We start from the raw sequence: 13548 nt of genomic DNA on the forward strand, positions 1-13548 counted from the left end.
GATATGTCATCATTTCATCATTGTTGTTTTAATGTCCACTTTTCCATGCTTGCATGGGTCAGATACAGTTCGTTGAAGTTGATTTTCCTATGGCTGGATGCCCTTCCTGTCACCAATCCTCACCAGTATCCTATTATCCTATAGCAATCAGTTGAAACTTATTTCGTGTTAGGGTTTGTAGTGCATCACAAAATTTCATTGCAGACGTTATCTTGCTAGTTATTCTTTTGTTAAATATTTTCCATCTTTAAAGATTAAGTTTTTAAGATTTTCCCATGACCAGACATGTTTTCATGGAACATTGGAAATGAATGACACTGCTTGTTTTATGGTGGCACTTGTTTACAACTAACACACGAGGTCACGACAAGGAGACACAAAGAGACATACAGACAGACACACACACACACATGCATCCATGAGAATTCACTTATTTGATCGACTGATCTGATTGCTTTTTGGAATGACATTGTAGGGTCAGTATGAAAAGCTGGATATGGCTGGTTTGAACATAAAAGGGAGTATAATTGGTTCAGATATAACTGGTTTAAATGCTAAAGGGTCAAGGTTTAGCATCTCATTAACAGGAAATGTGTCTCTCATTTCAGGAGGACCCTTCTTTACTGCGAGAGCTGAAGGATGATGTACAAAGTGAATGCTCAAAGTTTGGAGAAGTCCGGAAAATTGTGATTTATGACGTAAGTGCTATTATATCATTTCCTCTATGTATGTATGTGTGTGTGTGTGTGTGTTGTTGTTGTTTGTGCTGTGTTGTTTTTTTGTGTTTTGTTGTTGTTTAACCTTAAGCTCAGTCCTGGTTGAGTATACATCAGCATCTGTTACTCCTGTTCAATTATTATTGTTATTTTTTTTTGTGGGGGTGGGGTGCTCTGTTTTTGTTCTGCTCAACATAAAAAATGTTGAAGTAAATGACAGGGTTGTGGTCTGTAATATTCAAAGAATTCAAAGAACTCTAGAACCAATTGGTTCAGTTTCTCTTTGAGGTATTTACTAACAAGAATAAAGAATACCATTTGAAAAAATGAAAAAAAAAAATGCGGAAAAGCAAAATAAAATCCATCTGGACCAAATTGTTGTGGAATGGGTTTTTTTTTTTTATTTGAATTTAAAAAAAATTAAAGAATGTTTTCCTTTTATGATATCTTTTATCTTTTACTTCTTTCAGTCATTAGACTGCGGCCATGCTGGAGCACAAATACAAACATAAAGATGTACGCGTGCACACACACACACCTCTTTACACACATACCCACACACGACCGGCTTCTTATAGTTTCTGTCTGTCAAATCTATTCCCAAGGCTTTGGTCCGCCCAGGGCTATAGTAGAAGACACCTGCCTCTGTTGCCATGCAGTGGGACTGAACCTGGAACCATGTGGTTGAGAAGCAAACTTCTTACCACGAAGCCACACCTGCGTCTCTAACTAATACTAATACTATTATTTCAGAATCATTGTAGAATAGAATTTATTGCGGTGTTATCGTGGGGTCTGTAAATGTGGCCCAGACGGTAACGTGCTGAGCAGTAATGAAATTCATTGATTAACTAAGTTCAAATCCAGCCAGCTGCTCCTACTACATCATCTTGTGTAGGTAAAAATTATATTCTGCAATAGAAGTTTATACTAGGGTCAAAGGGTCACTGACTGACCGGGGTACACCAAAACCCAGGTAAGTGAGTGGACGTAGACCACAGAATTTTAATGTAGTAGTACGCAATCCAAGTCTCTTTCGTTAAGGGTAACAGTGCGTAGTTCTCTCCCTTGATTCATTTCCTAAACTTGGCTGCTTTTTTCTTTGTCCATCCGCCGTAAATTTATTTTGACAAGTCTTATCACAGATTACTTTAAAAATTAGTTTTAAACGCTGAGAACCAACAGTTTATTAATTAATCAGTTTATTTATTTTACTTCTGCATATTATTTCATTAATTATTTTTTTTATTTTAATTGCACATAAACATATATTAAAGTAATTTGTTTTTGTAGGAGTCTTAAATTAATAACATGTTTTAAATCGTTTTTTAACTTTGGAACTCGAAGGAGGTAAAGCTATAAATGATAGCATATAAATAATGGATTAACAAAAACTCTTGAATGGAAAAGTTGAAGGCTGTCTGTGTTATACGAACCCACATCTTCTGGTAGAACGTCAATCTTTGTTTACAAATGATGTGGGTTCGTGTCCCACGGGCACCTTTCGACCTTATCTATCCAAGATCTTTTTTTTAACGTAATACTTTACACTCGACCGTGATTTCTTTCGTGTCTCTCAAAATTCTTATGACGTAAGCAATAACATGGTTAATTTAAAAGCTTAATTATGGTTTCAGGAATTATCTGCCATAGAAATTATTAGTTGACAGCTAACATTTCAAATGCTATAGAACCAAAGAAAGGAAGTTAAAAAAAGAGAACTTCACAGCCGCTCATTCGAAAATGGTTGTCGTGTAGCCCTAGGTCAGTCCTGACCTAGAGCGCATCTATAATCTGATAGAGCGCATCTATAATTTGAGACATTCCACTCATGACCATCTCGTGTTTAAGTGTTTAGTACTACATTTTTTTTTGCATATTCGTAATCTCCGATATCTAAAACGTAGGAATCCGAAAAATAAAAAAAATAAAAATGCATTTTTCAAGGAGAGAAGCGAAACTGCATTAGCCCCACATTGTCTAATAGTCCTAATTTTTAAAGACTTATAGGATTTGAGTTGAGGAGGGTTTTGGCTGCTATTTCTAGCGGAAGGTGTGACCACACTGTAGTTTGATACCCTTTATCATGTTGATAGGGAAAGGTAAAATACAGCAAACGTTTTTATCTTCTATCTTTTACTTGTTTCAGTCATGAGACTTTGGCCATGCTGGAGCACCACCTTGAAGAATTTTTAGTTGAACGAATTGTCTCCAGTACTTATTTGTTTGTTTATTCATTTTTAAGCCTCGTTCTTATTCTATCGGTCTCTTTTGCTGAACCACTAAGTTATGGGTATGTAAACACACTAACACCAGTTGTCAGGCAGTGGTGGAGGACAAGCACACATGCACATACACATACATATATATATATATATATATATATATATATATACGACGGGCTTCTTTCAGTTTCCGTCTACCAAATCCACTCACAAGGCTTTGGTCAGTTCGAGGCTATAGTAGAAGACACTTGTGTGTATATATGTGTGTATATGTATAAAAAATTTAGGCGCAGGAGTGGCTGTGTGGTAAGTAGCTTGCTTACCAACCACATGGTTTTGGGTTCATTCCCACTGCGTGGCACCTTGGGCAAGTGTCTTCTACTATAGCCTCGGGCTGACCAAAGCTTTGTGAGTGGATTTGGTAGACGGAAACTGAAAGAAGCCCGCCGTGTATATATATATATATATATATATATATATACATATATATATATATATATATATATATATATATATATATATATGTGTGTGTTTGTGTGTCTGTGTTTGTCCCCCCACCATCTCTTGACAACCGATGCTGGTGTCTTTACGTCCCCGTAACTTAGCGGTTTGGCAAAAAGAGACCGATAGTATAAGTATTAGGCTTAGAAAGAATAAGTCCTGGGGTCGATTTTCTCGACTATAGGCAGTGCTCCAGCATGACCGCAGTCAAATGACTGAAAAAAGTAAAAGAGTAAAAGAGAGAGAGAAAGAGTATGACACCTGTTGATGCAAAATTTATTTGCTTGTTTTTCTTGTTGTTGTTGTAGCGAAACCACAAAGGTGTGATATCAGTGACTTTCAGAGAACCCGAAGAAGCCGATGAATGTATTGTGGCTTTGAATGGTCGGTGGTTTGCACAGAAAAAGATCGTAGCTGAGACCTGGGATGGCAAAGAGAAATTCGACATTGCCGAGACGGAAGAAGAACGGCAAGACCGTCTGAATAAATGGCAGCAATTCCTCCAACAAGGTTCCACATCGAAGATTTCAAACGAGGCAGGTGGGGAACATAAAACAGAGCTTGCATCAGTGTCCGAAACACCATCAGCTTCTACTTGATACTCAGCCATTTCACGACTCTGACACTTCGTTTCCGAGGTGTGTGCTGTCTTTTTTTTTTGGTTTTTTTTTTTTTTCACATGATAAGAGACAAAAAGCCTGTATGTAACCACTTGCTATATATACACACATATATATATATCTACCTATCTACTACTTGCTGACCATCCGTGCTCCCTTTCTTCGTAAGTAGAACGGGGAACTGACAATTTTATGAGCTTACAGCAACTAAAGTTGAATAACAATAATTGTTTCTTGCACAATAATAATAATAATAATAATAATAATAATAAAGGGTAGTGTTCTGGCAGAATCGTTAGCACGCTGGACTAAATGCCTAGCAGCATTTTGTCTGTCTTCACATTCTGAGTTCAAACACCTCCAAGGCTGACTTTGCCTTTCACCCTTTTGGGGGTCGATAAATTAAGTACCAGTTGTATACTGGGGTAATAATAATAATAATAATAATAATAATAATAATGCCCCGATGCAGTACCAGGCAGTGGCTCTCATGGATTATGATCTCAATTGATTGGAAGTGTTATCATGTACATTGTTTTGTCTTGGTATAAAAAGATGGGCTACAGCAAATATTCTGCTCAGATTTGCTTGTCAGTTGTTTGACCTTAACCACTTGGGCATGTCCCTTAGTGGCTGACGATGTGGGCTTCTCTGATCACGAGCAGAAGTAGTGGGGGAGCTTCATAGCCATGTGTGGAGAGGAATTCTTTGGGGTTTGAATAATTCACCTCTGGAAACATGGGTGTTTTGTTCAATATCCTTAAACAACCCCAGGGACTTTTTGAACAGGATGGGCAACTCGACCTGAAGAAAATTCTAAGTGGGCCCCACCTGCGTGGTCATGCGCTGTTTATCTTGATATGAGATCACTATGTCGCGCACATATGGTTGTGATGCATGTGCCTGGTGTACCCTTATCAGACGGGTAGTCATGATGGGTATAATGGGCTTCGTATATTTTACCCCAGTGTCACTTTGATGGCATGCACTGCTCTCTCACTCAATAATAATAGTAATAATAATAATAATAATAATAATGCCTGTTTAAAATGTTTGGCACAAGGCCAGCAACTTTAGGAGAAGTGTGTGATTGATTACATCAACCCCTGTACTCGACTGGTACTCCATTTTATCTACACCCTGAAAGGATGAAAGGCAAATTTGCCCTCAGCAAGGTTTGAACTTAAAAATTTAGAGAGCTGGATCAAATACCACAAGGTATTATTCTGGCGCCCAAATCATTTCTGCTAATCAATTCCATTTGCTGCTGCTGCTACTACTACTACTACTACTACTACAATAATGTTTTTCATTTAGGCTCAAGGCCATCAGTTTGAATGGGAGGGTTTAGTTGAAGCTATTGACCTCAGAATGGATAAAACAATGATGATGATGTTGGATTCTGGCAAAAGCAAAAAAAAAACAAAACAAAAAACAACACCGGTCAGTTTAAGTTGATTGTTCCTTGCTGAATTCAGCTGAGAAGGACGAAGGGCAAAGTTTTTGACTTTAGCAGGATTTGAATACAGAATCTAAAAGAATGGAACGAAACATCACATCAAACATTTCGTCTGACACTACCGATTCTGTCAACAAGCTTTTGCCTTCTAGATTAACTCTTTTGATACAAAATTCACCTGGGGCTGCTCTTGGTTCTGTGACATAAACTTCCTGTTTTAAAGGGATCTGAATTTTAAAAAAAAAAGGACCCAATTTTTCATTGAAATTTTTTATTAATTTATGGTCTACTTTTTCGGCTTTAATCATGGGAAAAATGATTTTACAAAGTTCTTCATTCTTTTCAAAATTGGAACAAAGGCAGCTTATTTGAACAGAAATATGGCAACAAAAGGGGCTAATAATAATAATAATAATAATAATAACAACAACAACAACAACAATGATAAAGATGATAATAGTAGTAATAATAAATGCCTTGATGCAGTTCCAGGAAATGGCTCTCATGTCTTTTGATTGTAACTGATTGGATGTGTTATCATGTACATTGTTTGGTCTTGGTATAAAAGATGGGCTACAGCAGATATTCTGCTCAGACTTGCTGGTCTGTTGCTTAACCCCTAACCAGTTGAGCATGTCCCTTAGTGGCTGATGATATGTGCATCACTGATCATGAGCGGGAGTAGTTGGGGAGTATCATAGTCTTGTGCTGAGAGGAATTCTTTGGGGTTTGAATAATTCACATATGGAAACATGGGTGTTTTGTTCAACGTCCTTAAACAACCCTTATTCAGGGACCTTTTGAGTGGGATGGGTTACTCGATCTGAAAAATATTTTAACAGGGCCCCAGCTACAAGTTCATGCATTGTTTATCTTAATATAAGATCACCATGTTGTGCACATATGGTTGCGATGCATGTGCCTGGTGTACCCTTATCAGACGGGTAGTCATGATGGGTATAATGGGCTTTGTATATTTGTACCCCAGTGTCACTTTGATGGCATGCATTGCTCTCTCACTCAATAATAATAATAATAATAATAATAATAATAAATAGGCTACACGTATTATAAGCATAAACTACAGAGAGTGGTGGAGTTAGAGACTGGCAAAATCCTCTGGGTTTCCCAATCCAAACAGATCAGGTGCTAGAGCATAACAGACCAGAACTAGTGGTGGTGGACAAGGTGCACCACATGTGCTATATTAGCTGATGATGCATGCCCCTTTAACCTACGAATAGTCAAGAAGGAAGGCGAAAAAATACAACCCCTAGGGAACCCGAGATGAAGAGAAATAGTAATGTTTAAAAGCAGCCATGTGGGTGCCATATAAAAAAAAAGCACCTGGTGCACTGTGAAGTGGTTGGCATTAGGAAGGGCATCCAGTCCTAGAAACCATGTCAAGAACAGACAATTGGAGCCTGGTGCAGCTCTCTGGCTTGCCACTTCCTGCCAAAATGTCCAACCCTGCCAGAAAACTGATGTTAAATGTTGATGATGATGATGATATAAATAATAATAACAATAATAACAATAATAATAATAATAATAATAATATATTTCAATGAGAGTGAGAAAGAGAGAATTATTATCTGTTTATCGTTTTCTCAGTTCTGACTTGGAAGTTTTCGGTCTTTATCTTCGGCCTCCATCTTTTCCACTTTTTTTTTCTCTTCATTTCATCTTTTTTTACCATTTCCTTTCTTTCCCTCTCTGCTTCCTTCTTCTTTTCTTCTACTCCCCACACCCCACCCCATCACTTTTCTCCTTTTTGCACTACTTTTTTTTTTCTTTTTCTTTTTCTTTCTGATTCTTGCAGTTCTTTTTCTTCTCTTTCCTTCTTTCTTATCTCTTTTCTTCATCTTCCTCCTCCTCCCCTTCCTCCCTCTTCCTCCCTCCTCCTCTTCCTCCCTCCTCCTCTTCCTCCCTCCTTCACCATTGTCTTCATTTTCTTCATTATATATCTATGTACACACACACACACACACACACACACACACACACACTTTACAAGTTGCTTCTTTTCTTTTATGACTTTTTCACCATCCCTTCTCAATTTTAACCCTGGCCCTTCTCTCCTCACTTTCTCGTTACATCAACACTGCACTGCCTCCCTCCACCCCCAACTCACTCATTTCTTTCACCTCTTCTGCCCCCACCTCTTCTGCACCCCATTTCTTTCATATTCCTTTAATCCACCCCACATTCATCAAAATACATCAAATCTTTCTCTCCCCCTCCATTCCCCCCTCTTCCCCCTCTATGTCTTCCTTCTCTCGTTTTAGTTTTCTGCCCATCATTCATTAAAAGATTCCCTTCCTAATTGGACTCTGGTGTGTTTTGCTTTGACACATTTATGATCATTATTAGAAAGGAAGTTGGATAGCAGAATCGGTAGAGCATTGGATAAAATGCCTTGCAATTTACTTACGTCTCTTCTTGTTCTGAGTTCAAATCGCAATCAAGTACAGTAACTGATATATCCAACAGCACCAGATTCTTAAAAATATGTGGTCTTGTGCTTATGTTAAAAATCATTATTATTATTATTATTATTATTATTAATGAAGGCAGCGAGCTGGCACAATCGTTAGCATGCTGGCCAAGATGCATCGCAGTATTTCGCCTGTTGCTACGTTTTGAGTTCAAATTCCGCCGAGGTCGACTTTGCTTTACATCCTTTCGGGGTCGTTAAAATAAGTACCAGTTGAACACTGGGGTCGATCTAATTGACTCATCCCCACCTCCCCCAAGCTGCTCTTGTGGCAAAAATTTGAAATAATAATAATAATAATAATTATTATTATTATTATCAAGGCGGTGAGCTGGCAGAAATGTTAGCACGCCGGGCGAAATGCTTAGCGGTATTTCATCTGTCTTTACGTTCTGAGTTCAAATCCCACCAGGGTTGACTTTATCTTTCATCCTTTCAGGGTCAATAAATTAAATACCAGTCAAGCACTGGGGTCGAGGTAATCGACTGTACCCCCTTCCCTCAAATTTCAGGCCTTGTGCCTATAGTAGATAGGATAATTATTATTATAATTTCTATTTCTATTATTATTATTATCATTATTAAGGTGGTGAGCTGAGCGGTATTTCGTCTGCCGCTACGTTCTGAGTTCAAATTCTGCCGAGGTTGACTTTGCCTTTCAGCCTTTGAGGGTCGATAAATTAAGTACCAGTAAAACACTGGGGTCGATGTCATTGACTCATCCCCTCCCCCAGAATTTCAGGCCTTGTGCCTTTAATAGAAAGGATTATTAAGTATTACGTCTGCTGCTACATTTTGAGTTCAAATTCCGCTGAGGTCGACTTTCCCTTTCATCCTTTCGGGGGTCGAGGAATTAAGTACCAGTTGACTACTGGGTCGATGTGATCGATTGTTCTCCTCTCCCCAAAATCCTGGCCTTGTGCCTATGATAGAAAGGATTATTATTATTATTATTATTATTATTATTATTATTATTAGTAGAGCAGTGAGCTGGCAGAATCGTTAGCATGCCAGGCGAAATGCTGAGCAGCATTATGTGCGTCTTTATGTTCTGAGTTCAAATTCCACCGAGGCCAAGTTTGCCTTTTATCCTTTTGGGGTTGATGAAATAAGAACCAGTTAAGCCCTGGGGGTTTTGTAATTGGCTTACCCCCTTCCATGAACCTGCTGGCCTTGTGTCAAAGATTTGGAAAGGTATTATTGATTATTATTATTATTATTAACTGGAACTACAGGCAACAGTTTCTGTCAGCTTTATTTAATAATCTCTCTCACATACACACAGACTCTCACAAATGTGTATGCACAAACACACACACACACGCACACACAGATGTATATATGCAAATTCATACGGATAAAGATGCACATTAAGGCAGACTGGAACACATAGAGACACTCAGACGAATGCACATCTGTGAATGTGACACAATCTGAATATACTCACATGGACATAAGCACATACACACGAAACTTCGATACATATATGTGTGTGTGTATGAATGTATGTGTATGCATGTACATGTTTGAACATACATATACGCACATGCACAAATATATGTCTTGATTCTCAGAAACACATACGCGCACACACACACGTTTTGATATACCGTCTGGTGACATATATATCTACCCATTATTCACTTTGTCATAAAATAAAATGTCTTTGATGTTCGGTTAATGAAAGTTTACAGGTCGGCTGTTAAAAAGCACCTGGACTGGTGCTACGTAAAAAGCAACCAGTACACTCTGTCAAGTGGCTGGCGTTAGGAAGGGCGTCCAGCTGTAGAAAGACCTTGCCAAAACAGACATTTGGCATCTGGTGCAGCTCCCCTGTTTGCTGGCAATTGTCAGACTGTCCACGCCATTCCAACATGGAGAATGGACATTAAATGATGATAATGATTTTCCATATATTCACAATCCAAAATGACCACCCTTTGCTTTTCACCATCATCCTTAAGTTTTTTTTATTTTTATATCAGCCATTTTCACCCCGCCCCCCACCACAGTTCTTGTACTAGTCATTTCCAATGCTACAATCTGTTAACGTTTTGTTTTGGACTTCCACATTTAACTACGGGCAAATAATAAACCAAAAGTCTGTTAAAAAGCTTTATACAGGATTTGCAACTATTTTAGTGACTAAAAAAATACTTGAATAATGGGCAAATGTCTGTGCTGCAGCTGTTATATGCTGCAGTCATACAGAAATCTCATGGTTGTAAGTGTGCGAGTTGCTTTGAAACTTTGTTACAACTGGACAAAGATCTCACTCACACAACATAAATATGCAAAACAACTATTGTATTTGATTGGCATAAAAGACGCACGGGCAGCACATTACACGCACCCCAATTTCAACAGCACATATTCATTATTTTAGTGCATTTAGTATGTAATAGAAGGCCAACTTTGCATACGGGACCTGGGGTGATCGTTTAGAGACTTTCTTGGTTTTGCAAAAATGTGCGTCTTATATCCCATGAAATACAATAATCCTTTGACTTTTTTAAAAAAAAAAAAAAAAGAAAAATTTTTTTAAATTCCTTATTTGGCTCTGGCCCCTATCACTTATCTGCCCCTGGCCGTGCTCTGAATTTGCCCCCTCAAAATTGAGAGTTGGTTCTATTTCTGATTGATTGTATCCCTTTTCACTATATCGGCGTTAAGTGATCGCAGTAAATGAAGGTCACTGATGACAGCTGACAGGTGCATACGGCCATTCTGGAGCACAGGCTGCTTTGTGAGGTGTTAACGTTTCTGATATTAAACATTTCAAACACTCCCCATTTGTTGCAGTTGTTTTTTCTGGGGTTTTTTTATGCCTCCTGCGATTCATGTTTTATATTTTTTACCCAGATTTTACATGTTTCTGTTATTTCTGCTTTAACAGTTGCTAATTAAGACATTTTCAGTAATTTAATCTCATTTATTAACACTCTCCTTTTGATGTCCTCTCTTCAAATGCTTAGAATGCCATGAATGTACTGGAATCAGTTTATTCTTGGGACAAATCTGCTGAGTCTTTTGTGTTGTTAATTTTGTACATTGTCTTTGTATCAGATTACCCACATATATATATATATATATATATATGTGTGTGTGTGTGTGTGTGTGTGTGTATAAACTTACTTGGAAATGGATGCGTGGCATTCAATCAAATAATAATAATAATAATAATAATATATATATACACACATACACACGCATATATATATATATTAATAGTAATTAATAGTAGTGGTAAGACAACAAAAGAATGAAAGAGACCTCGATATTATGTAAATAGAGGAATTCATCTGTAATATAATATGTGACAATTATTCGGTTGCCATAATAAGACTCCGAGTTTCGAACGTCGGGGCGGAAACCTGCTCCGGCATCTCTTCAGTTATCTAGGCAATCAAAGTATGCTATGAAAATGACTGTTAAACAAAGGGAAATTACTATGTAATTAATCGTTATTAAGACAAAATAGCTATTAGAATGACCGTTAAGTAAGGGGAAAAACCGAAGTGGGGGGGGGAACTGAAAAGTAAAGAAGTAAAAAAGCTCATAGCAATCGCGTATGCGCACAAGTACATACACATACGTGCACGCACACCCACGTACATGTGCCTATATGCATATGCTCACTCACACGCATGAAACTACATGCGCACCCACATATACGCCAATAGATGCACATATGCAACCGTGCATGTACGTGTATACATATCCACACACGCGCGCACACTCATACGTGCATATACCCATACGCGCACATCCAAATGATGAAGCCATAGACTCACGATTCGTCACCTGTTATGACCGTTTTCGTCTTCCAAAAGGTTTTCGTCTTCGACACAATCCTGCGCAGCTGAAACCCGATCTGCTTTTTGAGACGACCACACTCTACACACTTTCCTTAGCATGGAAAGCGGACGTGAAATGACGAGAAAGGGTGATCTGAGTGAGATTTGGCAGCTATATTTAACCACGTAGAAGTGCCTTTTTGTTTATCTTTCATACGGTTTTGTCCCAAACAAGGCTTCAAGCCATCGTAGCGTAAGGGACTACACAAACAAAGAAGAATGGGCCTACGAGTTCAAAAGATGTTGATTGACAGAAAGAAAGCTTAAAAAACTGAATATCGTAAACCAGAGGTAAAGAAGTCGACGGTAGTGAGTGTCAGAGAACATTGGTTTGAGGAATATAAAGCTTTTAGGATAAAAGGCTTTCTGACGAAAAGAGAAATGGGGAGAGAAGCGGATGGCCTGTTTAAGTGTCTTGAGTACTTTTCCTTCTATGTTTAATTGCAAATCGTGTGTAGCTATATACACTTGTATAATAATCTGTAACTTTCATGTGCGCATGTATAATATATATATATATATATCTTTTATCTTTTACTTGTTTCAGTCATTAGACTGCGGCCATGCTGCAGCACCACCGTGAAATCGACCCCACTACTTATTTTCATTTTTAAGCCTGGTACTCACTCTTGTGGTTCTTTTGTCGAACCGCTAAGTTACAGGGTCGTAAACAAGCCCATGCTGGCTGTCAAGCGGTGGTGGAGAACACACACACACACACACACACACACACACACACACACACACACACACACACACACACACACACACACACATACATACATATATATATATATATATATATATATATATATATATATATATATATATATATGACGGGCTTCTTTTAATTTCCGCCTACCAAATCCATTCCCAAGGCTTTGATTGATTGAAGCTATAGTAAGTGACACTTGCCCAAGGTACCACGTAGTGGAACTGAACTCAGTCACTGCACAGCTTCACACACAGACAGACACACACACACACACACACACACACACACACACACACACAACAGGCTTCTTTCAGTTTCTGTCTACCACATCCACTCACAAGGCTTTGGTCGGTTTTAAGCTATAGAAGAAACTCACCTAAATTGCCACGCAGTGGGACTGAACCCAGAATCGTGTTGTTGGGAAGCCAACTTCTTACCACACAGCCACGCTTGCGCTTGTATAAATACACATACACACATCGAGTGTAAATGACTATAGCTTTCGATACAAGTTGGTTATGAGAATAACTATCTGGTTTCGGAATCTGATGTCAAGGTCTATCTATCTTGTTTCAGGATCTGGTGTCAAAATCTGTCTCGTGTCAAAAATTATAAGTTAAAAAAAAACAACTTTAAAATACAGTCCAGATAGTTTCAAACAAAATTATGGAAGGGGAGACAAGCCTAGAACTTGAATCTATGGTTCAAGCTGGTTCAATTTGATAATACGAAGTAGGACAAAAGCAGAAGGATGCGAAGCCACCAATGGGATAAAGTTATAGATTTGTAGTGTTTGTAAGGTTTAACCCATTAAGTCCCAGAGTACTTAAATTTTTTTACAGATGATCGAAAGAGGTTAAAAGGAAAAAATTAATTATTAAAACTCCTTTACTTCAAGTAGAAATGGAAATACTCGGTGTCCTATAAATAGGACACTGAGACAATGTGATATAGCTTA

The 13548-nt window shown here is 38.2% G+C and overlaps 1 protein-coding gene across 3 annotated transcripts in view; it reads left to right on the forward strand.

Moving 5' to 3' along the window:
• LOC106881265 (17S U2 SnRNP complex component HTATSF1) overlaps positions 1-10806 on the forward strand; it is a 100467-nt gene extending 89661 nt beyond the window's left edge. For all 3 annotated transcript variants that reach the window (XM_052970269.2, XM_014931586.3, XM_089356851.1), the window contains 2 exons: positions 609-698; positions 3751-10806. In XM_052970269.2, coding sequence (XP_052826229.1) covers positions 609-698; positions 3751-4041 — 381 coding nt within the window. In that variant the 3' untranslated portion in view covers positions 4042-10806. The remainder of the gene's footprint in view (positions 1-608; positions 699-3750) is intronic.
• Positions 10807-13548: the final 2742 nt, after the last annotated feature.

This window comes from Octopus bimaculoides, chromosome 8 (genome assembly GCF_046866305.1).
Source record: "Octopus bimaculoides isolate indiv1 chromosome 8, ASM4686630v1, whole genome shotgun sequence".
NCBI lineage: Eukaryota > Metazoa > Mollusca > Cephalopoda > Octopoda > Octopodidae > Octopus > Octopus bimaculoides.